General features: G+C 37.6%; 1 protein-coding gene across 1 annotated transcript in view; it reads right to left on the minus strand.

Moving 5' to 3' along the window:
- The window catches only part of LOC126199539 (sodium channel protein Nach-like), a 174505-nt gene that overhangs the window by 39085 nt on the left and 110420 nt on the right, over nucleotides 1-25000 (minus strand). Inside the window, exon 5 of the mRNA XM_049936459.1 lies at nucleotides 9593-9761. Coding sequence (XP_049792416.1) covers nucleotides 9593-9761 — 169 coding nt within the window. The remainder of the gene's footprint in view (nucleotides 1-9592; nucleotides 9762-25000) is intronic.

Raw genomic sequence — 25000 nt, forward strand, 5'->3', positions numbered from 1 at the left:
CAAATCATATCATTGATATCCTTTCACCTTGAATTTTAATCCCACCCTTGAATCTTCCTTTTATTTCTGTCATTGCTTCTTCGATGTATAGATTGAACAGTAGGAGAAAAAGACTACATTCCTGTCTTACACCCATTTTAATCCAAGCACTTCAGTTTTGGTTGTCCACCCACTATTATTCCCTCTTGGTTCTTGCACATATGTACCGGTATATTACATGTCTCTCATACAGCTTACCACTATTTTTCTCAGAATTTCAAACATCTTGCACCATTTTACCTTGTCAAATGTGTTTCCCAGATCAACAAATACTATGAATGTGCCTCGATTTTTCTTTAGTCTAGAATCCATTATCAACCAAAAAGTCAGAGTTGCCTCTCTGGTGCCTTTACCTTTCCTAAAGCAAAATTGATAGTCATCTAACACATCCTCAATTTTCTTTTCCATTCTTCTGTATATAATTCTTGTCAGCAACTTGGATGCATGAAATTAAGCTGATTGTGCAATAATCCTCATACTTGTCAGTTCTTGCAGACTTCAGAATTGTGTGGATGATATTTTTCTGAAAGTCAGATGGTGTGTTGCCAGACTCATACATTCTACACACCAACATGAATAGTCATTCTATTGTCACTTTCCCCATTGATTTTAGAAATTCTGATGGAATGTTATCCATCCCTTCTTCCTCATTTGATCTTAAGTCCTCCAAAGCTATTTTAAATTCTGATTCCAATACTGAATCCCCTATCTCTTCGAAATTGACTCCTGTTTCGTCTTTTATGACATCAGGGAAGTCCTCCCCCTCATAGAGGCCTTCAATGTATTCTTTCCACCTGTCCACTCTCTCCTCTGCATTTAACAGTGGAATTATTGTTGCACTCTAAACATTACCACACTTGCTTTTAATTTCACCAAAGGCTGTTTTGACATTCCTACATGGTGAGTCAGACCTTCCAACAATAATTTCTTTTTCAATTTCTTCACATTTTTCCTGGAGCCATTTCATCTTAGCTTCCCTGCACTTCCTATTTATTTCATTCCTCAGTGACTTGTATTTCTGTATTCCTGAATTTCCCCGAAGATTTTTGTTCTTCCTTCTTTCATCGATCAGCTTAAGTATTCCATCTGTTACCCATAGTTTCTTTGCAGTTACCTTCTTGAATTGAATATTCAGTATTACAGGCTGAAATTTATTACACAACTCAATTAGTCTTTCTCCTCTCTCATTCCTTGTCCCAACCAATATTCTACTGTAGCCATTTTTTCTACTCCTTCCCCTACAACTGCATTCCATTCCTCCATGACTGTTAGATTTTTGTCTGCCTTTATGCATTGTATTACCCTTTCAATATCCTCACATACTTTCTCTATCTCTTCATCTTCAGGTTGCGATGTCAGCATGTATACCTGAATATCATTGTTGGTGTTGGTTTGCTGTCGATTCTGATAAGAACAACCCTATCACTGAACTGTTAGAAGTAACTCCCTTTCTGCCCTAACTTCCTATTTATAATGCAACCTACTGCCACTCTACCACTTTCTGTTTCCATTGATATTACCCTTTACTCATCTGACCAGAAATCCTTGTCTTCTTTCAATTTCACTTACTGACTCCTATTACCTCTAAATTGAGCCTTTGCATTTCTATTTTCAGATTTTCCAGCTTCCCTACCAATGTTCAAGCTTCCATTAAGCTTTTGTTGGTTATTCAATTTTTTTCTCATGGTCATCTCCCCTGTAGACCATCAGCTCCCAGAGATCAGAATTGGGGGGACAATTCTGGAATCTTTTACCAACAGATAAACCGTCATGACACTTTTTCAATTAAAGGCCACATGTCCTACAAGTTACATGTCTTAAATTCAGTGGCTTCCATTGCCTTCTGCGTCCTCAAATGAGGGTGACTTCATATGCTGGAAGTCTTTGGTGCCAATGCTGATTATTAATCAAAATTTAAGCAGTGGCAGGTTTTCAACCTGGGAGTTAGGACACTATTCCTAGACCTCGGGTACATGGACAACTGCAGCAAAATTCCATTTTCATGTGTTCCTGCATAGTGGTGTGATGTCACATTCTTAGAATATTGAAGCACAATAGACCATTGAAGGTTGCTGTTGTCTACCGTTGGTATCACCCCATGGTGGAAGACTTTTACACGTATCATCAGTACCAGGATCAAGATGTCAATTAATTTCTTGCCCTCTTCCTTCCTACTTCAATTCCTGAAGTATTTATCAATCTGTCTGGCCTGTCTGCACAGCTCTTTGTGGCATCCACTTCTGGCTGCCAGTTCTTCAGTCCTATCAAAATGAATGTTGTGGTTCCAGGCTGCAAACATGTTCATGTTTTGCCATAGCTGATCTGTCAATCTCCAATTTTACAGCTGGCCTTGTACTCATCTAGTCTTTTTTTTTACAGCTATTTACTTAGTACCCATGTACACATCCTACCAAATACACGGAACCCTATAAATCTTGCATTTCCAGCATTTTGCAGGGATCCTTGGCCAGTTTTAGGTGATCCTGTGTCTTCTGAGTGGGTTTGTAGATTACAGCAATGTTTTGTTCTGTCAAAATGTTTCCTATACAGTCAACATCATTAATGTAAGTCAGAAAAACTTCCAATTTCATTGGCACTTGTTCATCACTATGGTTTTGTGTGGACGTCTTAAGACTCTTTTTATCTCAGTGGATGAAGAACTATTCTTGAGTGCTGCACTGATAAGGTGTTTTAATCCTGCATCAAGCAGCTCTGGTTTGCAGATGTTTCTTGCTCTACCTGCCAACGTTTTTAACAGTTTTCCTGCCTTCTATCAAGGACATTACTGATTGTGTAGGGAAAGTTTTGACAAAATGGAACATTGCTGTAATCTACAAACCCGTCTGGAAGATACATGATCATCTAAAACTGGCCATGGATACTCGCAAACCACTGGAAAAAAATCAGAAATTTATAGGGTTCTGTGTATTTGTGGGAATGTGTAGATGGGTACTAAGCAATGAGTGGTAAAAAAAAAAAAAAAAAAAAAAAAAAAAAAAAAGAGAGAGAGAGAGAGAGAGAGAGAGAGAGAGAGAGAGAGAGAGAGAGAGAAGAAGAAGAAGAAGAAGAAGAAGAACGAGCAGAAGAGTAACCATAGAAGGGGAGACATTGACATATCAGATGTTGTGGAACATGCTTTTGCAGCCAGGATATCACCACATTCATTTTGATAGGACTCAAGGTGGATACCATGAAAGGCAATACAATCAGGCCACAGAGATTGTCCAACATTCCAGGAATTTCAGTAGCAAGGAGGAGAGCATTATACTTCTTGCCTTCTGCATCCCTGTACTGAAGATGTGTACCAGTCTTCTGCCATGGGGTGATAGCAATGGCAGACAACAGTTACCAACAAGGGCCAGTTCCATCCAAGTATTCTGTTGTACATATGTTACTTAATGCAGTGACCATCATTTGAATTTAGCGCCATTCCCAGAGCACAAAGAAGCCAAGGGTTTCTAGTGTATGCTTCTCTTCTCTGTATGAGCTTCTATGGTGCAATTTGAGCAGAGTGTGAAAAAAACATCTCTGTGAAAAGAATATAGTGTGATGGTAGTACCTTTCTTTGTATTGTATGTGTGTGTTTTCTGCAATATATTTATCAACAGTGATGATGTGCATGTTTTAATTTAAAATTGTGAGAAAAATGAGGGTAAGCTATAGGCAGGATGGGAAATATTCAATATGTATAATGGCTAAGAGGGAATAATAACAGTGGGTGACAAAGAATGAAGTGCTCAGATTAAAAAGAGTTAAGACACAGGTGTAGCCTTTCACTCCTACTGTCCAATCTCTCTACATGGAAGAAGCAGTGATGGAAATAAAAAGTGGGATTAAAATTCAAGGTGAAAGGACATCAGTGACATGATTCACTAATGACACTGCTATCCTGAGTGAAAGTGAAGAACAATTATATGATCTGCTGAATGAAGTGAACAGTCTAATGAGTACAGAATATGGATTGAGAGTAAATCAAAGAAATATGAAAGTAATGAGAAATAGCAGAAATGAGAACAGCAAGAAACTTAACATAAGGATTGATGGTCACAAATTAGATGAAGTTAAGGAATTCTGATACCTAGGCAGCAGATAACCAATGACAGATGGAGAAAGGAGGACATCAAAAGCAGACTAGCACTGACAAAAAGGGCATTTCTGGCCAAGAGAAGTCTACTAGTATCAAACATAGGCCTTAATTTGAGGAATAAATTCTGAGAGTGTATGTTCGGGGCAGACCATTGTATGATAGTGAGAGATGGACTGTGGAAAAACCAGAACAGAAGAGCATTGAAGCATTTGAGATGCAGTGCTACAGACAATGTTACATATTATGTGGACTGATAAAATAAGGAATGAGAAGGTTCTGTACAGAATCAGAGAGGAAAGGAATGTGTGCCAAACACCGACAAGAAGAAGGGACAGGATGATAGGATATCTATTAAGACATCAGGGAATGACTTCCATGATACTAAAGAGAGCTGTAGAGGGCAAAAACTGTAGAGGAAGACATAGATTTTGAGTACAGCCGGCAAGTAATTGAGGATGTAGGTTGCAAGTGCTACTCTGAGATGAAGAGTTTGGCACAGAAGAGGAATTTTGTGGCAGGCCACATCCAAGCAGACATAAGATTGATGATGAAAAAAAAGTCATGTTATGAGTGTGGTGACCATTTACCATGTCATAAATTAAACACATTAAGATAAGTGGAATAACGCACTGGGTAATAAGTTACAGCAATAAAAATAAGGTGGCCTAAGTATAATGGCAACTGTGTTGTGTTTTGATTGTGGCAGGCACAGCATATCATAAATTATAGCGATAAAGATAAGAGTGCCATGTTTTGACAGTGGCATTTACACTGGGTCATAAATTATACTAATTAAGATAAAGCTATGTTGTAAAAATATCCAGCTAACATTTTGAGTTGTAAATTGTAGAGATAAGCATAATAAATTATAGTGATACGCCCTAAATAAACAATATCCCCTTTGCAAGCAATGTAATAACTCCCCTGGGTAAGAAATTAGATCTTAAATAAACACAGAATTACAGCCGAAGTCATAAGACTTCCAACATCATCAAGGTTGCATGCTTGCCCCTGCGGTAGAGTTGCTCCTGCTTGACACTGTGTCAGCTTCTGCTGAGCAGCCCTGCGGTATACCTGAGCAACCTTTATACAATGGTGTGGAAAGAGCTCTAGAGGCTGACCAATAACAACTGTGTTATGTCAGTTGTCACTCAGTCTTTTGGTGAACGTACTTCATTTTGAGTTCTTTTTTTAATAAGTGAAACATGCTAGTTTAATTTAGTTCCGCTGTATTACTTTTATTATGTTAACCAGTTTTTGGCTTCAAGGCCATATACAGACATATTTTTGTTTTGCATCAGAGGTTTATGTCATCCTCATGATCATGATGATAAAGTCAAGATCTCCATACATTATGATGCTCAACATTCCAATGGTGGTCACTAGAGCACGTGCAGACATACTCCTTAGCACTCCCTTACTTTTCTGTGGAAGCCAAGTATCATGCATTGGATGCTTTTGACATGCTTGGCAATACCCATTCCTTCAACCTCCATAAACACCAGGTAAATCGAGTATCTCTGCCATTGTACCCTTCCTTTTCCCCTCCGCCCCCTTCAGCCATCCATTCATCCAACTGCCATCCATTGCTCATACCATCACCCACCCCACACCCCCCCTCTCCACCCCAAGCCACCAGAAACACACAGTGACTCAGACACCAAACTTGTCTGTCAGAAGGAGAACATTGGAAGAATGGCTGTCGGTAGGCCTCTATATTTGCACGAGAGAAAGAAATATTGTTGCTGAAGTACTCAAAATGTGCAGTCTTCTAACTTTACCCACAAGACTCTCAGTGGTATAGTCTTCAAGCATTTTGCTCTGTGAAGGAATAAGTGTCCGAGAACCTTTCATGTGATGTAACACATTGTGCACTAGCAATTGTAATAGGGACATGAGACTGCCATGGGCTGAATCTGTGTGCTGGTTTGATGACTGTTGATTTGGTATACATGCCAGCTTGAATGTCAGTTTTGGATGATTCTCCACAGAAGTTCAGGTGAATCTAGGACTAGATTCTGACCCAGAGCAGGGAAGTACAACCCAAAAATAAACTCAACACTCTGTTCACAAAATGGTTTCCAGTACTTGTAAAGAGAGATGGCAAGTGTCACATTCCTTCTATTAGTTAACATGGCCCCATGCATCAGATCATGAGAAGCAATAAAGAAAAAACTTTATTATGTTAGATAATTATTTTACTGATAAAAGCATTTTAAATCTATAATGAATATCCTACTAGAGAATTCATTGTTAAAAGACACAGTTAGGGGAACTATGGCTAATATTGCACCATTTTTTTTGGGGGGGGGGGGGGGGAATTTAGCTGTTATTACTTTTATTGAGTTCCTTTGCTAATTTCTTAGTAACATGGTTGTTGCTGTCCCTTATCTGAAATAATTAAGTAAATATCTCATCTAATAAATAAATCAAAAATAAAAAACCACACCAAATACGTATAGGAGTTTGGAAAAAGGTATTCCTAATATAGCACCAGGTGTCCTCCTAATATTGCCCTGTGCAATGTTAGAGTTACTAGCTCCAACAATTTTAAAATAGAATTAAGGAATGAAAATAAATTAACTGAACATTTTAGAATTTTATTATATTTTTTTACATGTCCAGATACAGTTCTGTCACACAATTTCACATAGAAAAATGTCATACACTACATACATTATACAAAGCTGGAATTTATGCTTCCAAACAAAAATCACAAATAAAGGTTTTATAGCCAGTACACTGTTCATGACACAACATCCAACATTTAGTACAAGTTATCCATTTTTCTTTGAGCCTGTCAGTCAAATAAAGCTGGTTACAGAAAGGACACACGCAATCATTTTCACTGCCTTTGTCATCTGTGGGCACTGTAAATGGTTTATCAAGATCTACATCTGATTCTGAGGATATCTCCAATAATGGCTTATGTGGGACATTCCTTTTCTTAATTACAAGTTTTCTTCCTATGCATAATTTTTCCTTTTTATGTTATATAGTGAGTTTATTTATTTATTTATTTATTTTTTGATCTATCAGCAAAAACAATTTTTGCAACATGTTTATTTGATTTTTTGGAAATCTCTTCACTGAGTTTCATTTTGCATGGTGTACTTGTCAGAACAGTTGCTGGGCAGCTTGGTCACACACTTCTCTTCAAATGAACAGTTTGGCCTTTCAGTTGTGGTGAGGAACTTATATCTACTGGAAAACTGCTGTGGTCATTTGCAGATGGTGAGGAAGATTCACACCTGGCTTGTCCTTGAACAATGAGTATACCACTCTTGTTTACCGGTGGTTGGGAGCCACTAGGTCCAGGCTGGGGCTCAAGTAGTTCCTGTCTGATGTGATTCATTTCAGCTGGATACCTGTCATTTTCTGCTGAATGATGGACAGAGTCTTGTGGGTTGTCTTGCTGACCAGTGGACATGGTAGAATCAGCCACTGAAAATTCTTGGTCTTGGAAAATGTTTCTGTTCAGCAGATACAGCCCAGTTATTCTAAAACCATGTTCTGCTGTAGCTACTGTGGCTGACTTTCTGTAAGCTTAATCAAACAGCTCTGCAATCTGGAAATGACTCACCACTCTACCTGTATGATTTTTCAACCAGCTTTCTATTTCCTGTGCATAGTAAGTTTTTGGGGGAAACATGAATGCTCTGTGAAGAGGTTGCATCTCATGAGAACAGTAAGTTGGTAAGCTCACTATGTGTACACCACTTTCCCTAGCTGACCAGAGTAAATGTAAGTTTCTTGTGTGTGAATGGTGGCCATCTGAGACCAGCATATTGGGGTCTTCCTTGGTAGGTTTCACACTTTCTGAAAACTGGTCTTCAAATCATTTAAGGAAACTTTCAGATTCTATCTATGCTGATTTGTGTTAGACAGCCATGCTTGCATTTGATGCCCATCTAATAGTTCTGGATTTTGATTTTTTCGTGAAAATACAGATAAAGGAGGTATAAAGTGGCTTGTCGCACTCATGCAAGTAACAGCCGTTACTAACAATCCTCTCTCTGCTGAGGATACAGAGCCAATTTGGCTTTTAGCTTTCATTGTAAAACGTTCACTGTCTTATGCTATAGAACTGTCTCATCACAACTGTAAAGTCTCTTAGGGTCAAAATTTATCTTCTGTAGAAGAGGTTTGTAAATGTCAAAAACTGCTGAACATTTTCCCTGCTAAATCCTCTAATACGTTTCACTGATATTTGTTGAGGTTTTCTTAAACTAAGCTCTTGGTGTCTCCGCATAATTGAGTGGAGCCACTGCCAGCCAGCAATAGTTGTCTCTTTATTAGAAGGAGTTCATAAAGATTTTTTCTGCCAAATCAAAAGACATCTTCTTCATATCTTTTGCAGTTAAACCATAAAATCTGGCCACCATGTCAAAGCAATATTTGTCAAGGGATTGCTCTAGCTCAGTGTTAAGCACAGGTTTTCTCCCAAGTTTAACTGACACTAACTTATTTAAATCAATGAATCCAGAATTGACTTTGTCTTTCCAAGTTGATTTCGGAGAGTCAAATTGCTTTGATGCATGTCCCAGGCCCATCTCTCTATTCCTAACTGCAATGATTGCTCTTTTCATATTTCCCTCAGTCCACTGCTTTCTCTGTTTAGGTGGCATCTGTAACAATATGTTATAACTTGTTGCAAATACAGATAGAGTGATGAAATGTCAGAAATGGTATGCATAAAAAAGTGAGCCTATTATCACACAATGTGACATTAGAATGATCATAGAGCTGCAGTATTAGGAGCAAACCAACATTCCATTATGGCTGAGTCTATTACCATAACTAACAATACAAACGAATATGCCGATGTCTTGTCAAGCTACATTATTTGTGGTTCTGTTTTATGCTGCACTGTTTAAAAATAGCTTGCCTCTTAAAAGATTGATTACTGTGCTTTTAGAATGTCAAAAACTTTTGCTGTGCACAAAATGTTTAAAAAATTACACAAACTGAACGCTGCAGTACATCCAACTAAAGATGACACAATACTGAAGAGTTGCTGTTACACACCTGACAAACCTAATCCTGCCAGGTGGCAGGACCTACTTTGTGTTATATATAAGGTTATGACATTAGGCTGAGGTGCAATAATAAGCAGAGTTCCCCTAATGAGGTACAATTCCTTACGTTTTGGCTGTGTAATGAGTATTCTGTGAGGTTGCGGTGTTGCAGCCATAAGTCGTTGACATCTTGCCATATTTGGCTGGCAACTATTCAGCCATCTTCGGGTAAAGATGGCTGAATGATTCTTGTACAAAATTTCGTGGCAAGATGCCAATATCATCCAGGTGCAGCCCCAATATTACATGAAATTAATGTATGTTTACAGTTGATTTCAGCAAATAAGCGATTGGTGTTTATTATAAAACAAAGTATAAAATTATTTATGTTGAAGCAAAAATGTGAAGAATGCAACTGAGACATAACAATATTATTACAAAAATTTACCTGCCTACTACACTATTGTATGTCTCATCTATTTCAATCTCTTCACATCCACTGGGGCACTGACAATAGATAGCATTTGTATCATTGCTGGATTTTGGCTTCAGCCTATATAACTTTTCTGTCATGTGGTGACATAGCAATCCCTCTATGTCACAGACATCCTTCTCCTCTGAAATGAAACAAAAATATATCATCTAATTGTGTTTCATACTTACAGACAAAGTAAGCGACCACAGTTCTTGTTCATAATTGTGAAGATGTATGGGATGATGTCACAGAGAGCATTGCCTTTGAAAGTGTAAGAGCTATTAATATTGTAATAATTTTGATGTTTTTTGTTGTTGTTACTATCTTGTCTAATACTGTCATTATTATTACTCCATTTGTAAATTAGACAACAATGTGTTTATTGATGAAATGTTTTAAAAAATTAAATGAATCACAAGCATACAAGTAGTATTTACATCTTCTGGACCGATAAACTGCACCAACTCCATAGTGCACCTCCTGTTCTATCAACTTTATCAAATGACAGCTGGATATCAGACTTCTGTAAAGGCAAACCAATGACAATCCAATGTTATTGTTTTTTCCAGCTTAAGCTTACTGCAACTTAAGAGATTTTTCAACAGATGCATTTTGCTTTTATTTCGAAGCATCTTCAGTGATCACTGACATTTTTTCTCTGGTTTATATGTTCTGAAGTTAACTACTTTTTCTCTCATTGTTAACAGAGTCTGAACTACAATAAAACTTGGTTCCAGTGTGTTAGCAGTTAACATGTACTATCGGAATATTTTTATTTAAAATGTTTGTGGTTTTTGGACATAAGCATATCTGGTTTCAAGATGGTACTGTATAGTAATTCTTCTTTGCAGATGGTTCCTGAATGTCAAGTCTATGGGGACACAGCCAGGCTCAACAAATTTCCCCCATATCAAGGGAATTAATTACTAAATGACAGTGTCTAGTATGTTTGAGTGAAACAATATTTAATTTTATTGGTTCCACCATCTATGACATACAGCAATGCATGAATCATGTAACTAGTACTAAGATAAAAGTTATGCAAAGATAACACTGTTAGAATGTTATAAAATGACATTTAAAAGTATGAAAAGCTCACTTGCATAAATTCTTATGTTATTAGATCTTGGATGGGATTAGGTCTACAAGCTGTATTACTAAATGTGAGTAGTATTTCCACAGTTAGACTGAATATCCATTAAGAACATTAATATATTTTGTGTCATTAGAATAAACTCATTCGTTTTGGATAAAAATAAAATATGAATTTCATTCAGTGCAAGTGAGATAACTAAATACGGAAGGTTTTTGTTTGGTTCGTGATTAATTTAAAAGCCATTTTGTGTATAATTACTACACAGCCATTAGAACCTGTATAATTACTACACAGCCATTAGAACCTCTAGTCATTTATTCTTCTTGAAGTCCAATAAATTTTTGAGTGGTATTATTATGAAAGTAAATTTAATTTCTTTTCATAGTCAAGTAATTACCAAACAATACTTTACAAGCTAAGTAGTTTGATGGAAGATAATAATATTATTATCACTCCTGACTACCATGAAAGTAATTGAGATTAATCTAAATATACAATCTGGCCACAGTTTTCTTATAATCATACCAACATAGATAGAGTTCAAGTAAATAATTTTGCATAACATTTCATACTTCTTGATGGTCATATTCAGAATATAAATTTAATTTGTCATAATTGAAGGTGGTAAGGTCATAAGTGCCAGGATGTTTCAGCAACTACAACAGTACCAGTAAAAAAACAACCAACATTTTCCGATTACTAACTGGCGAAGAGATAGCAGTTGCAGGGTACAAAACTACTCTACAAAAAGACTAGAAACTTTCAAAATATTCACTTGTTTCCCTCAAATATTTTGAAGAAAATGGTTTACGTAATGTAAATGTTTCTTGTGACTGGGACAGAAATATTCAACAAATAGCTGAGTATCTGGCATTGCCCTGGTATGCATTTACTTCAGTTGTATTAATCCATCTCCTCCTTTACCCTTTCTCTGTCCATTTCCTCTGCCCCCCTCTCCATCCACCTCCTTCTGCCCCTTCTCTCTGTCCACCTCTTCCACACCCACTCCCTGTCCATCTCCTTTTCACCCTCTCTCTACCCTTTTCTCTTCTTCACCTTTTATGTCCATCTCCTCTTCTCCACTCTACCTGCCCATATCCTTCTCTCCCCCTTTCTCCCTCCATCTCCTACTCCTTCACCCTCTCTTCATGTCCTGTGTCCCGCATACCTCTTTAACTGTATGCCATACAATGTTACAATTTTTTAGGTACATTCAGTAGCATATGTGGATACCATCTGCTAGATGTGTTGCAAATAGAGTTAACAACAATGAAGCAATACATATAAAAGTCAAGATGTCATGCGTGATGCGACAGTTCTACTGAATGAATATCGAAAATTTAGTAACCAATAAACTTTTTTCCTTTCATCTTTTTGTAGGGCTTGTTAGCAAGAAAAAGTTTCATTAAGTTTCGAAATTATGTGTAAAGTTTGTTGCAAGTCACTAAGTTCTCTCATTGTCAAATACTGGATACTGTGTATAGTAGCTACACATTATTTAATATGTAGCTACATTATGCAACAAACAGTGCAGAAGTACGGAATAAACACAGGATAGCAGTCCTGTTTAGTCTTATTCCACATACAGATGAAATAATAAGCTTCAGGACGCTACAATGAAATATTTTTCTAATCAGAATTACAAGATTAAAGGTAAAACATCAAATTCAATAAAACAAAAGAATAGTCCAACTCTCAAATACTAAATGAGCTGCAACTTTAGAAGTTCCAACAAGGAATAAAATGTCAATGTGGACTAAGTGCACCTTACTCACATGATGGCCACTCCCACAGATACCCCCTGAAATATTGTTGTACTCCGAGGCTGTATGGTAACTTGTAGGTTATTTGTCAGTCCACGTTAGAATATCTCACTGGAGTCAGTGCCTTCTCCCTCTCGCATACCTTGCGTGTTAGAGATGGTGGGCTGTCATCCTATGTTGTCACCACTTCTTGTCCATGTGGCTGTGTGAGTGCCATCTCTTTCTGTTGTTGATGAAACTCTGTTGTCATCTGGCAAGTGCTGGTTTCGCTTTGTCTAGCAAGATGGTTCGCTATTTTCCATTGATTACTGTGTATATTGTATGTTCACCTCTTGTTAATACCATATAGTGAGCAGAATATGATAGTTACAGTGGCAGTCATACTGCATCCATCCATAATCGTACATGAGAGCAAGAACCTAGATATTTATGTGCGAACATTTAGCATATGATATGCCACTTACCCTGTGTCGGGTAGAGGTTAGACATATGTTTACGCACCAACTGCAGGACAGGTGGTATATTGATCATTGTTTCTTCTGGTGGTGCAGCAAAAAATTCCAGTCTAGTACTTCCCAATAAACTAACTCAGCCATGGAAGCTTATAACTCTGTTTTACAAGCAGTCCTGAGGCGCCACAACACCAGCAGCAATGCCGTGTTGTTGCACATCACGAAAGCCTTCAAAGTCCTATGCCACTACTCAGCCACACAGTTATTTGCTAGGTGGTAGGCAATTGTGCAGTGATGTCTGAATCCACACAGTTTGGCTAGTTCCAAAAATAATGTCGATTAAAACTGGTGACCTATAGCTACAATGCAAAGGATATTTGAACCACATGACTCAGGTACATAAGAATGTTTGTACCACTGTTTACACTGATGTATCTGCAACTGGCACTGCTCCTACTCTTCTGAACCATCAGTGGCCTACAATGTACAAATGGATATGAACGAATCCTTCCATAATCTGCGTAAACTCTCCTACTGGTTTGTGAATGTGCTGACCGACATTACATCTCTGGTACACCAAGCACACCTTTGCCTACCTCCCACAATCCCTCTTAATGCTTGGCCACACATAGCGGTCCATTATAAATTTGATGCTGACTTTTGCACTTCAATGGGCTACTCCATGAACACTGTCAAAAACAGTCTTCCGTAATTCATCAGAAATGTAAGATCTAGGTTCAGCTCACAATAAGTCACAACAAAGGCTGACCTATGCCACTGCTGGCCATACTTGCTGAAGCTTCAGTCTGATAGTGTCATCCTGCAGGATCTGTTGTAGTTGTTGATCAGTGGCTTGTGTTGCTGCCAATTCTTGATAAACAGTGGTCTGGGACATATTTCCTACATTGGACCAATAATTGGATGCAAGGTTTTCAACCCCTTTCACATGGCACAAGTCTGTTGTGAATTGACTAATAAGTTCCAACTGTCAGATTTGTCATGAGGAGTAGCTGTCCTTCAATTTACTGAATGTGAATGTTATCGGTTTGTGGCAGTGGCAAATACGGAGAAACCTCAAGGAGGGGGCACTAAAGATATCTTCAGCTACCTTTACTTTTACTGTAGTAAAATGTATCCAAGTCACATGCAAATTTTAGGAGAGTTTTGTTTAAACTGATTATACACACATACAAGACAATGCCATCTTATGATATAAAAAAAGTTACAGTCGTTGTTCTCTTCCTTAAATGATGAATTCTATGTGCCTTTTCTTCCTGTCAAATAGGATAATTACATCATCAATAGGACAATCAACGTCAGGGTGAGCTAAGCCATTAAGTCGATCCTCCTTCATTGTCAACCTCAGCCGTGTCTTTGTAAGCCGCATTGTTGAAAAACATCTTTCTACTCTAGCAATAGATGCAGATAGACAAGCAAATATTTTGTACAGCATGTACAAAGTAGGATAATCAGATCTGGGACAAACGGACAACACTTGCATAACAGAATCACGATCATTAAGGGCATTTATGTTAGTTTGCTTGTACTGAGAATCTTTCCCCTTAGTCTCTTTTTAATCACAAATAGTGATTCTTCTTCAACTAGGACTTTTTACTTATTCATTCTTCAGTATTAATATTTCTGCTCCTGAAATCAAACTAGCTTCCTATTTGGCACTCAAACCTTGTGGGGTCAATTGAGGAGCTACTTGACTGAAAAGCAGCGGCTCCGGTCACGAAAACTGTTAATGGCCAGGGGAGCGGTGTGCTGCCCACATGCCTCTCCATATCCACATCCAGTGATGCCTGTAGGCTGAGGATGACACGGCGGTCCATCAGTACTGTTAGGGTCTTCAGAGACCTGTTCAGATGGAGATTAGTTAAGTTTTTATGTATTAGTTATCTATGTGCCAGACAGAAACATATAAACTACGACGACACGGATGCGCGTGCTACATAGGAAACTGCAACTACTCAATAACTCAATTCAATTGAGTTGACTGATGAAAGAAAGGAAAAAATAGCATGCAGGCTGACTGGTGGGGACGGCATGGGTGGCAATGCGGGCGGCCCCGCAAAAGGGGATGTGCGCTCCACGCGCAGCCCATATGTATCCGTCACTAGTTTGTGGTCAGCATAAATTGTGAAAGCCGTGCCCCCTATCTAAGGACAAAAATAATGACAGCTTCAGAAATTACCAGGAGCTCTCTATGGTATGCCCTCCACTTCATATATTCTACTTCGAGTTTACATAAAACAAACACTGCCCAACTTCATTTGCATATCAATGAACTATCCTTCTTCAGTTTAAATGTTCGATTCCACGTAAATTTCAGCCTGACTAGTTTTTATGCTTCAATTATATATTCCACATCTAAAGACAATTTTCATTTATTTCATCAAGAAAACACTATTTTTCTGATAATGTAGTTTTATTTTTCATATCGATCCATTTAGCAACATAGAGCTTGAACCATGAAAATTAGTAATCACAGCTATTAGCTTTAATGAATCAAAAACCATTTTATAGAAAAACTGTTGTTGTTAAGCTTTAGTTTTCATGTAAACAAAATTTCTGTTTCAATTTTTAATTATTTAAAATTTGTTATCGCTAATTCGCTATTGCTAATATCGATAATCATATGAAGACAGGAAGCTGATAGTTTTTATATTGTCAAAACTTGCAACCTGTAATATCACAACCCTTTCAGGATCCTGTATTCTCTTCCAGTCTTATCCCCACTCTCCTAAAGAGGGCATATGTGTAATATCAGTAATTTACTCCAATTTAAACTGCTGATTTGATTTTGTCTTTTCTGGTTATCTGGACTTGAGTACACTGAAGATTTCTTTTGTAGCAGATTAGTAATTTGCACTAATTTAAGCTACTATTTTGACATTGTTTACATTGGGTCTCACCAGTATGCATAACAAAGGAAACTTGTTGGATTAAAAGTTAATGTACTATAACAAATTTGTACATAATACAAACTTCAGTCACATGGTAGTAATAATTTTGCTATTGTAATTATGGAGTAATTAATGATTAAAGTTCCAATATTTTTAGTCATCAAGAGACATTTACTTTTATATTTTCAAGCTAAACAGTTGTTTAAATTCCTAATAGAAATATGACATGATGATTTTTCAATCAGAATTAAGCATACTCATATTTTAATTGGTATTAGTTAATGGAACTGTAATTACAATTATGTAGGAATATAAAGTTTAACTCTTGCAAAATTTTATTTACTGAATCTAGGTCTTTCATTCCATAAAACTAATCACTCTGTTTACTTGTAAATGATAGGGTGATCATTCTCTAAGTAAGTAAAATGATATATACAAATTAATGAAATACATTGTTGCAATAATAAAAAATATAATTTATAATATTAATAGAAATAGAGTCTTTCCGGACTTTGTATGGAATTATTCACTTTTAATTCATGTAAATTTCTATGCAATTTGGGAAGATGTATCTAAAAATTTTAATTGTATAAATCTAAAAATTTAATATGTAACAATGTCAGAAGTCATGTAAATAGAGGTGATTTGCACACTGCCATAAGTCAGTCTTATGTCGGTCATGAGACAGTGTTAAGTCAATTTTACACATGTAGTTTGCTGGCGAACATCTAGTGTGTGAAATAAAAATCTTTGTGGACAAGAAATACTGGAACTTATCTCATCCATTGAATAATTTCTTTATGGCAATGCAGTAACATTAAGATGAACCTATGGCAGCATTAAGAAGCAGCACCACGGATTACACGAGATACATATTATTCATTTGGTGGAGGATAGCCATATTATGATGTGACATATTGTTTTTCTTCTGTTAAGCAATGATACACATCCCAAACTTCACCACGCAAAAACATTTTTGCCATATTATATAACAAACCTTCATTGTTAATTATTAGGGCAGAAATATTTGTATAAATATTTATTTCCGAATTAGTGAAGTTCAGTGGCAGGAGGAAGAAGACTTCTGGTCAGGTGACTACAGGGTTATAAACACAAAGTCAAATAGGGGTAATGCAGGAGTAGGTTTAATAATGAATAGGAAAATAGGAACGCGGGTAAGCTACTACAAACAGCATAGTGAACACATTATTGTGGCCAAGATAGATACGAAGCCCACACCTACTACAGTAGTACAAGTTTATATGCCAACTAGCTCTGCAGATGACGAAGAAATTGAAGAAATGTATGATGAAATAAAAGAAATTATTCAGATAGTGAAGCGAGACGAAAATTTAATAGTCATGGGTGACTGGAATTCGAGTGTAGGAAAAGGGAGAGAAGGAAACGTAGTAGGTGAATATGGATTGGGGCTAAGAAATGAAAGAGGAAGCCGCCTGGTAGAATTTTGCACAGAGCACAACTTAAATCATAGCTAACACTTGGTTTAAGAATCATGATAGAAGGTTGTATACATGGAAGAACCCTGGAGATACTAAAAGGTATCAGATAGATTATATAATGGTAAGACAGAGATTTAGGATCCAGGTTTTAAATTGTAAGACATTTCCAGGGGCAGATGTGGACTCTGACCACAATCTATTGGTTATGACCTGTAGATTAAAACTGAAGAAACTGCAAAAAGCTGGGAATTTAAGGAGATGGGACCTGGATAAACTGAAAGAACCAGAGGTTGTACAGAGTTTCAGGGAGAGCATAAGGGAACAATTGACAGGAATGGGGGAAAGAAATACAGTAGAAGAAGAATGGGTAGCTTTGAGGGATGAAGTAGCGAAGGCAGCAGAGGATCAAGTAGGTAAAAAGACGAGGGCTAGTAGAAATCCTTGGGTAACAGAAGAAATATTGAATTTAATTGATGAAAGGAGAAAATATAAAAATGCAGTAAATGAAGCAGGCAAGAAGGAATACAAACGTCTCAAAAATGAGATCGACAGGAAGTGCAAAATGGCTAAGCAGGGATGGCTAGAGGACAAATGTAAGGATGTAGAGTCTTATCTCACTAGGGGTAAGATAGATACTGCCTACAGGAAAATTAAAGAGACCTGTGGAGATAAGAGAACCACTTGTATGAACATCAAGAGCTCAGATGGAAACCCAGTTCTAGGCAAAGAAGGGAAAGCAGAAAGGTGGAAGGAGTATATAGAGGGTCTATACAAGGGCGATGTACTTGAGGAGAATATTATGGAAATGGAAGAGGATGTAGATGAAGATGATATGGGAGATACGATACTGCGTGAAGAGTTTGACAGAGCACTGAAAGACCTGAGTCGAAACAAGGCCCCCGGAGTAGACAACATTCCATTGGAACTACTGACGGCCTTGGGAGAGCCAGTCCTGACAAAACTCTACCATCTGGTGAGCAAGATGTATGAAACAGGCGAAATACCCTCAGACTTCAAGAAGAATATAATAATTCCAATCCCAAAGAAAGCAGGTGTTGACAGATGTGAGAATTACCGAACAATCAGTTTAATAAGTCACAGCTGCAAAATACTAACACGAATTCTTTACAGACGAAAGGAAAAACTAGTGGAAGCTGACCTCGGGGAAGATCAGTTTGGATTCCGTAGAAATACTGGTACACGTGAGGCAATACTGACCTTACGACTTATCTTAGAAGAAAGATTAAGGAAAGGCAAACCTACGTTTCTAGCATTTGTAGACTTAGAGAAAGCTTTTGACAATGTTGACTGAAATACTCTCTTTCAAATTCTAAAGGTGGCAGGGGTAAAATACAGGGAGCGAAAGGCTATTTACAATTTGTACAGAAACCAGATGGCAGTTATAAGAGTCGAGGGACATGAAAGGGAAGCAGTGGTTGGGAAGGGAGTAAGACAGGGTTGTAGCCTCTCCCCGATGCTATTCAATCTGTATATTGAGCAAGCAGTAAAGGAAACAAAAGAAAAATTCGGAGTAGGTATTAAAATCCATGGAGAAGAAATAAAAACTTTGAGGTTCGCCGATGACATTGTAATTCTGTCAGAGACAGCAAAGGACTTGGAAGAGCAGTTGAACGGAATGGATGGTGTCCTGAAGGGAGGATATAAGATGAACATCAACAAAAGCAAAACGAGGATAATGGAATGTAGTCGAATTAAGTCGGGTGATGTTGAGGGTATTAGATTAGGAAATGAGACACTTAAAGTAGTAAAGGAGTTTTGCTATTTGGGGAGCAAAATAACTGATGATGGTCGAAGTAGAGAGGATATAAAATGTAGACTGGCAATGGCAAGGAAAGCGTTTCTGAAGAAGAGAAATTTGTTAACATCGAGTATAGATTTAAGTGTCAGGAAGTCATTTCTGAAAGTATTTGTATGGAGTGTAGCCAAGTATGGAAGTGAAACATGGACGGTAAATAGTTTGGACAAGAAGAGAATAGAAGCTTTCGAAATGTTGTGCTACAGAAGAATGCTGAAGATTAGATGGGTAGATCACATAACTAATGAGGAGGTACTGAATAGGATTGGGGAGAAGAGGAGTTTGTGGCACAACTTGACCAGAAGAAGGGATCGGTTGGTAGGACATGTTCTGAGGCATCAAGGGATCACCAATTTAGTATTGGAGGGCAGCGTGGAGGGTAAAAATCGTAGGGGGAGACCAAGAGATGAATACACTAAGCAGATTCAGAAGGATGTAGGTTGCAGTAGGTACTGGGAGATGAAGAAGCTTGCACAGGATAGAGTAGCATGGAGAGCTGCATCAAACCAGTCTCAGGACTGAAGACCACAACAACAACAACAACATTTATTTCCGAAAAACATTATTAAATTATACCTGAAATTTCAATTAACACAGTTATAATAAAATTTAGCTGAACTACATTCTGTTCTAGAACAATTTGGAAGGCATGTAAGTAATACTTATAGAAATTTTAGACACCAAAGTAACTATCAAGTTCTTTCTTTTATGTTAAGATGTTGCACAATGCATCTTCTTAACAAGTGCTGCTGTAGAAAGTGTCAAGAATTTATGAATTAATACTGATGATGTTAAAAAGTAGGAATATTCCAGATGCTTTTACTGAAATAAGAAACCTTCAAGCCGCATGGGGTAGCTGTGCAGTCTGAGGCATCTTGTCATGGTCTGCGCAGCTGCATCCATTGGGGGTTCGAGTCCTCCCTCATGCATGTGTGTGTGTGTGTATTCCTCAGCATAAGTTAGTTTAAGTTGGATTAAGTTGTGTGTAAGCTTAGGGATCAATGACCTCAGCAGTTTGGTCCCATAAGACCTTACCACAAACTTCCAAAAAAACTTACCTTGAACCTATTGATTGGAAGGCATAAACATAACTAACACCCTAGAGAATGAGACAGCCACACCAAGATAAGTAGCATTTATCTACTAATATAATGTTTCTGCCATTATGAAACTATATAAACATTGGCAACACTAGAATAGTTAGTTCAATGTAGGATACTTAATTTGTATGAACATTTTGATAGTAAGGGATATGTAACATGTTAGTGTGATACTAGGTGTGCTAAAAGAACTGCCATCTGTAAATCTATCTTCACTTGGTCGAATGCTTTTCACATTTCTGTGGGTGACTGTAGCAGCCATTGGCCTCTCGCACTCTTTCTCAGCGGCTCCTGGCAGGCATTGCTGATAGAAATATATTGCCCCTAAAAATTTTCTAAGCTGTCTTGATTAGTTGGTCAAGGTATTTCTTCAATTAAATCTATCTTGACTCTAAGGGAATGTATTGCATTTGTCAATGGCAACTGCCCCTGGAATGTCACTTGCTGTTGTCGGAGTGTGCATTTCGCCTCATTGATCACTATGCCAAATTTGTTAATTGACTCGAAAATGTCCTTGAGGTGCTCTTCGTGCAGCTCTGTCAACTCTGAAAACACCAAAATGTCATCCAGGTGATCAAAACATTACTACAACCCTCTTAGCACCTCGTATCTAAACTGCTGCCACTAGTCAATGACTGTGCTGCATTCTTAAGACCAAATGGCATCTGGATGTACTCCAATAACCCTAATGGCATTATGATAGCTGTCTGTATTACGTCTCCTTCTGAGTGGTATCTGGTCACATACCTTTTTGCATTCAATGACACTAAACGCTGTTGCTCGTGCCAGTTCATTGGTGAAATCCCTGATGCAAGGCACTGGGTAACGATCTGAGACTGTATGGGAATTTAGCACTAGTATGGGAGGCTGTGGCCAGTATGGACACTTTTCATATTTCATATGGTATCTCAAAACTATTTGAACCAGAGTTTTGGAATTCAATGTGCTAGTGAATGCTCAGAAATGATGCGACTTTCATCCCCAGCAATAATCATTGACAGAAATGTGGGATCACGTCTAGCTCTATCCATAGTTCATCAGAAATTCTACATCTTCCCTCTTTCTGTTCAATGCTCAATGGCCTATTTACATAACATCAAATATTATAGTATATACTTCTATTATATATTTCTATTAAACTAATAATAAAGCATCAGAACCTATTTAAAATGCGAATGTTAGGAAAAAAAATCAACAATGGCAAAACGCGAACCGCTGCCATAACTCACATGCGGTAGAAAATCAGTGGCACTACTCACTGCGCTAAACCAATGACAAGTTGTTGATTGCCAATTTTAGCATATTTACACTTGCTAAAAGCCTGAATCATAGCTATGTTTCTAATTGAAATTTAATTATAGCAAATTGTACCAAGAACACTGCATTTTTGGTGGATCCTCAGTGTGTCATTGCCTTCAAATGGCATAGTCTCATAATACACAAGTTACAATAATTCTTTTGCCATGAATATGATGTTTCTCATATTTTATTTCAATGAATCACACAGTTAACAACGTGTTGTCAAGTGATTCTCAATTTAATGGTGCTCAGAAACAGCATATATATGTAAAGGCTTGAAATGAATGCCAATATGGCGCCTGGCAACTCTGTGCTGAAGGAAGATGGCATGCGTGTGATGTAGATGACTTTGTGCCATCTCATTGTTCGACACTCAGACACTAGCTCAGAATATCTGACATCCTAGATATTGCTCTGCATGTTTGGAAAGACTCCTGAATGCGCTTTCCATGCTATGATGTCAGAAACTCTGCATGCTCAACGCACAATGTTCAGATGCATGGTACATTTGCCGACAGCTTTACATGCTCCACATTTGCATTGGCATGTGCTGTAGATGGGCGACCAGCTGTGGGATCATCTAGCACTGAATCTCACCTTCGCGAAACCTGTCATTGCATTCGAAAAAATGACTTCTTGAAAGTGACACATCTGCATGTGTTTGCTTAATAACTATTCATGTTTCACTAGGGGTTTTCCCAAGCTTAACATAGATCTTACTGTTCACTCTTTACTCACAACCAGTATCCATTGTGTCACTGTAACTAATGAGCCAAGAACCCAAACAGTGTGTTTTTATTTATTTATTTATTTATTGTTCCGTGGGACCACATTTAGGAGAAGTCTCCATGGTCATGGAACGAGTCAATACATGAAATTATAACACGATTGTAGAAACAGATGAAATGAAATATAAGAAACATATTCAGGCGACAAGTCGTTAGTTTAAATAAAGAAAATCAAGAATGTAACACTGGAATTTGCTTAATTTTTTAGCTCTTCCAGGAGCTCCTCGACAGAATAGAAGGAGTGAGCCATGAGGAAACTCTTCAGTTTGGACTTAAAAGTGTTTGGGCTACTGCTAAGATTTTTGAGTTCTTGTGGTAGCTTATTGAAAATGGATTCAGCAGAATACTGCACTCCTTTCTGCACAAGAGTCAAGGAAGTGCATTCAACATGCAGATTTGATTTCTGCCTAGTATTACCTGAGTGAAAGCTGCTAACTCTTGGAAATAAGCTAATATTGCTAACAACAAACGACATTAAAGAAAATACATACTGTGAGGGCAATGTCAAAATTCCCAGACTATTGAATAGGGGTCGACAAGAGGTTTTCGAACTTACACCATACATAGCTCGAACAGCCCATTTTTCAGCCAAAAATACCATTTTTGAATCAGAAGAATTACCCCAAAAAATAATACCATATGACATAAGCGTATGAAAATATGCGAAGTATACTACTTTTCGTGTTGAAATGTCACTTATTTCAGATACTGTTCTAATGGTAAATAAAGCGGCATTTAGTTTCTGAACAAGATCCTGAACATGGGCTTTCCACAACAGCTTACTATCTATCCGTACGCCTAGGAACTTGAACTGTTCCATCTCGCTTATAACATGCCCATTCTGTCTGATTAAAATGTCAGTTATTGTTGAATTGTGAGTTAGAAACTGTAAAAACTGAGTCTTACTGTGATTTAGCATCAAATTATTTTCCACAAGCCACGAACTTATATCATGAACTACATTATTTGATAATGTTTCAATATTACACACAAGATCCTTCACTACCAAGGTGGTGTCATCAGCAAACAGAAATATTTTTGAATCACCTGTAATACTAGAAGGCATATCATTTGTATAAATAAGAAACAGCAGTGGCCCCAGCACCGACCCTTGGGGAACGCCCCATTTAACAGTGCCCCATTGGGACTGAACATCATTACCACTCTCAATATTGCGGAGGATTACCTTCTGCTTTCTGTTCTTAAAGTAGGAGGCGAACCAATTGTAAGCTACTCCCCTTACTCCATAATGTTCCAACTTCTGCAGTAATATTTTGTGGTCAACACAGTCAAAAGCCTTCGTTAAATCAAAGAAAACACCTAACGTTCGCAACCTTTTATTTAATCCATCCAAAACCTCACAGAGAAAAGAGACTATAGCATTTTCAGTTGTTAAGCCATTTCTAAAACCAAACTGTACATTTGACAGCAAATTATGTGAATTTAAATGCTGCAGTAACCTTGTATATACAACCCTCTCAATAACATTAGCAAACACTGATGGCATAGAAATAGGTCTATAATTGTCAACATTATCCCTGTCTCCCTTTTTATAAAGTGGCTTCACTACCGAATACTTTAATCGGTCAGGAAACCGACCACTCCTAAAGGAAAAGTTACAGATATGGCTAAGTACTGAGCTAACATACATGGAACAATACTTCAGTATTCTGCTAGATACCCCGTCATATCCATGAGAGTTCTTGGTCTTTAGTGATTTAATTATTAACTCAATCTCCCTCTTGTCAGTATCATGGAGGAGCATTTCAGGTAACAGTCTCGGAACACTTTTTTCTAAGAGTGCTATATGATTCCCTGTTGGGACTAGGTTTCTATTTAGTTCACCTGCTATATTCAGAAAGTGATTATTAAGTACTGTACATATATGCGACTTATCAGTAGCACGGACATCCCCACTACGCACTGATTCTATATTCTCGACCTGTCTCTGCAGACCAGCCACTTCCTTTACGACTGACCATATGGTTTTAATTTTATCCTGAGACTTAGCTATTCTATCTGCATACCACATACTTTTTGCCTTCCTAATAACTTTTTTAAGCACCTTACAATACTGTTTGTAATGGGCTGCTGCATTTAGATTGTGACTGTTTCTAACGTTTTGATATAATTGCCACTTTGTTCTACAAGATATTCTTATCCCTTTAGTCAGCCACCCAGGCTGCCTGTTTGTGCTAGTACCCTGTTTTGAACGTTTTAACGGAAAGCAACTTTCAAAGAGCACGAGAAAAGTCTTGAGGAAAGCATTATATTTATCGTCTACTGTATCAGCACTATAAACATCTTGCCACTCTTGTTCCTTGATAAGGTTTACAAAAGTCTGTACAGCAACTGGATCAGCTTTCCTAAAAAGTTGGTAACTATATTTAACATGTGTTGCAGCACAAAAATCTTTTAGACTTAAAATTTGTGCATCATGATCTGAAAGGCCATTCACCTTTTTGCTAACAGAATGCCCTTCTAATAATGACGAATGAACAAAAATATTGTCTATGGTTGTTCTACTGTTCCCTTGCACTCTCGTTGGAAAGAATACGGTTTGCATAAGATTATATGAATTAAAGAGGTCTACCAGCATCCTTTTCCTTGCACAATCACTTATACAATTAATATTGAAGTCACCACATATAACTAACTTTTTGTATTTCCTATAAAGTGAACCAAGAACCTCCTCTAG

Source organism: Schistocerca nitens, chromosome 8, assembly GCF_023898315.1.
Source record: "Schistocerca nitens isolate TAMUIC-IGC-003100 chromosome 8, iqSchNite1.1, whole genome shotgun sequence".
Classification (NCBI taxonomy): domain Eukaryota; kingdom Metazoa; phylum Arthropoda; class Insecta; order Orthoptera; family Acrididae; genus Schistocerca; species Schistocerca nitens.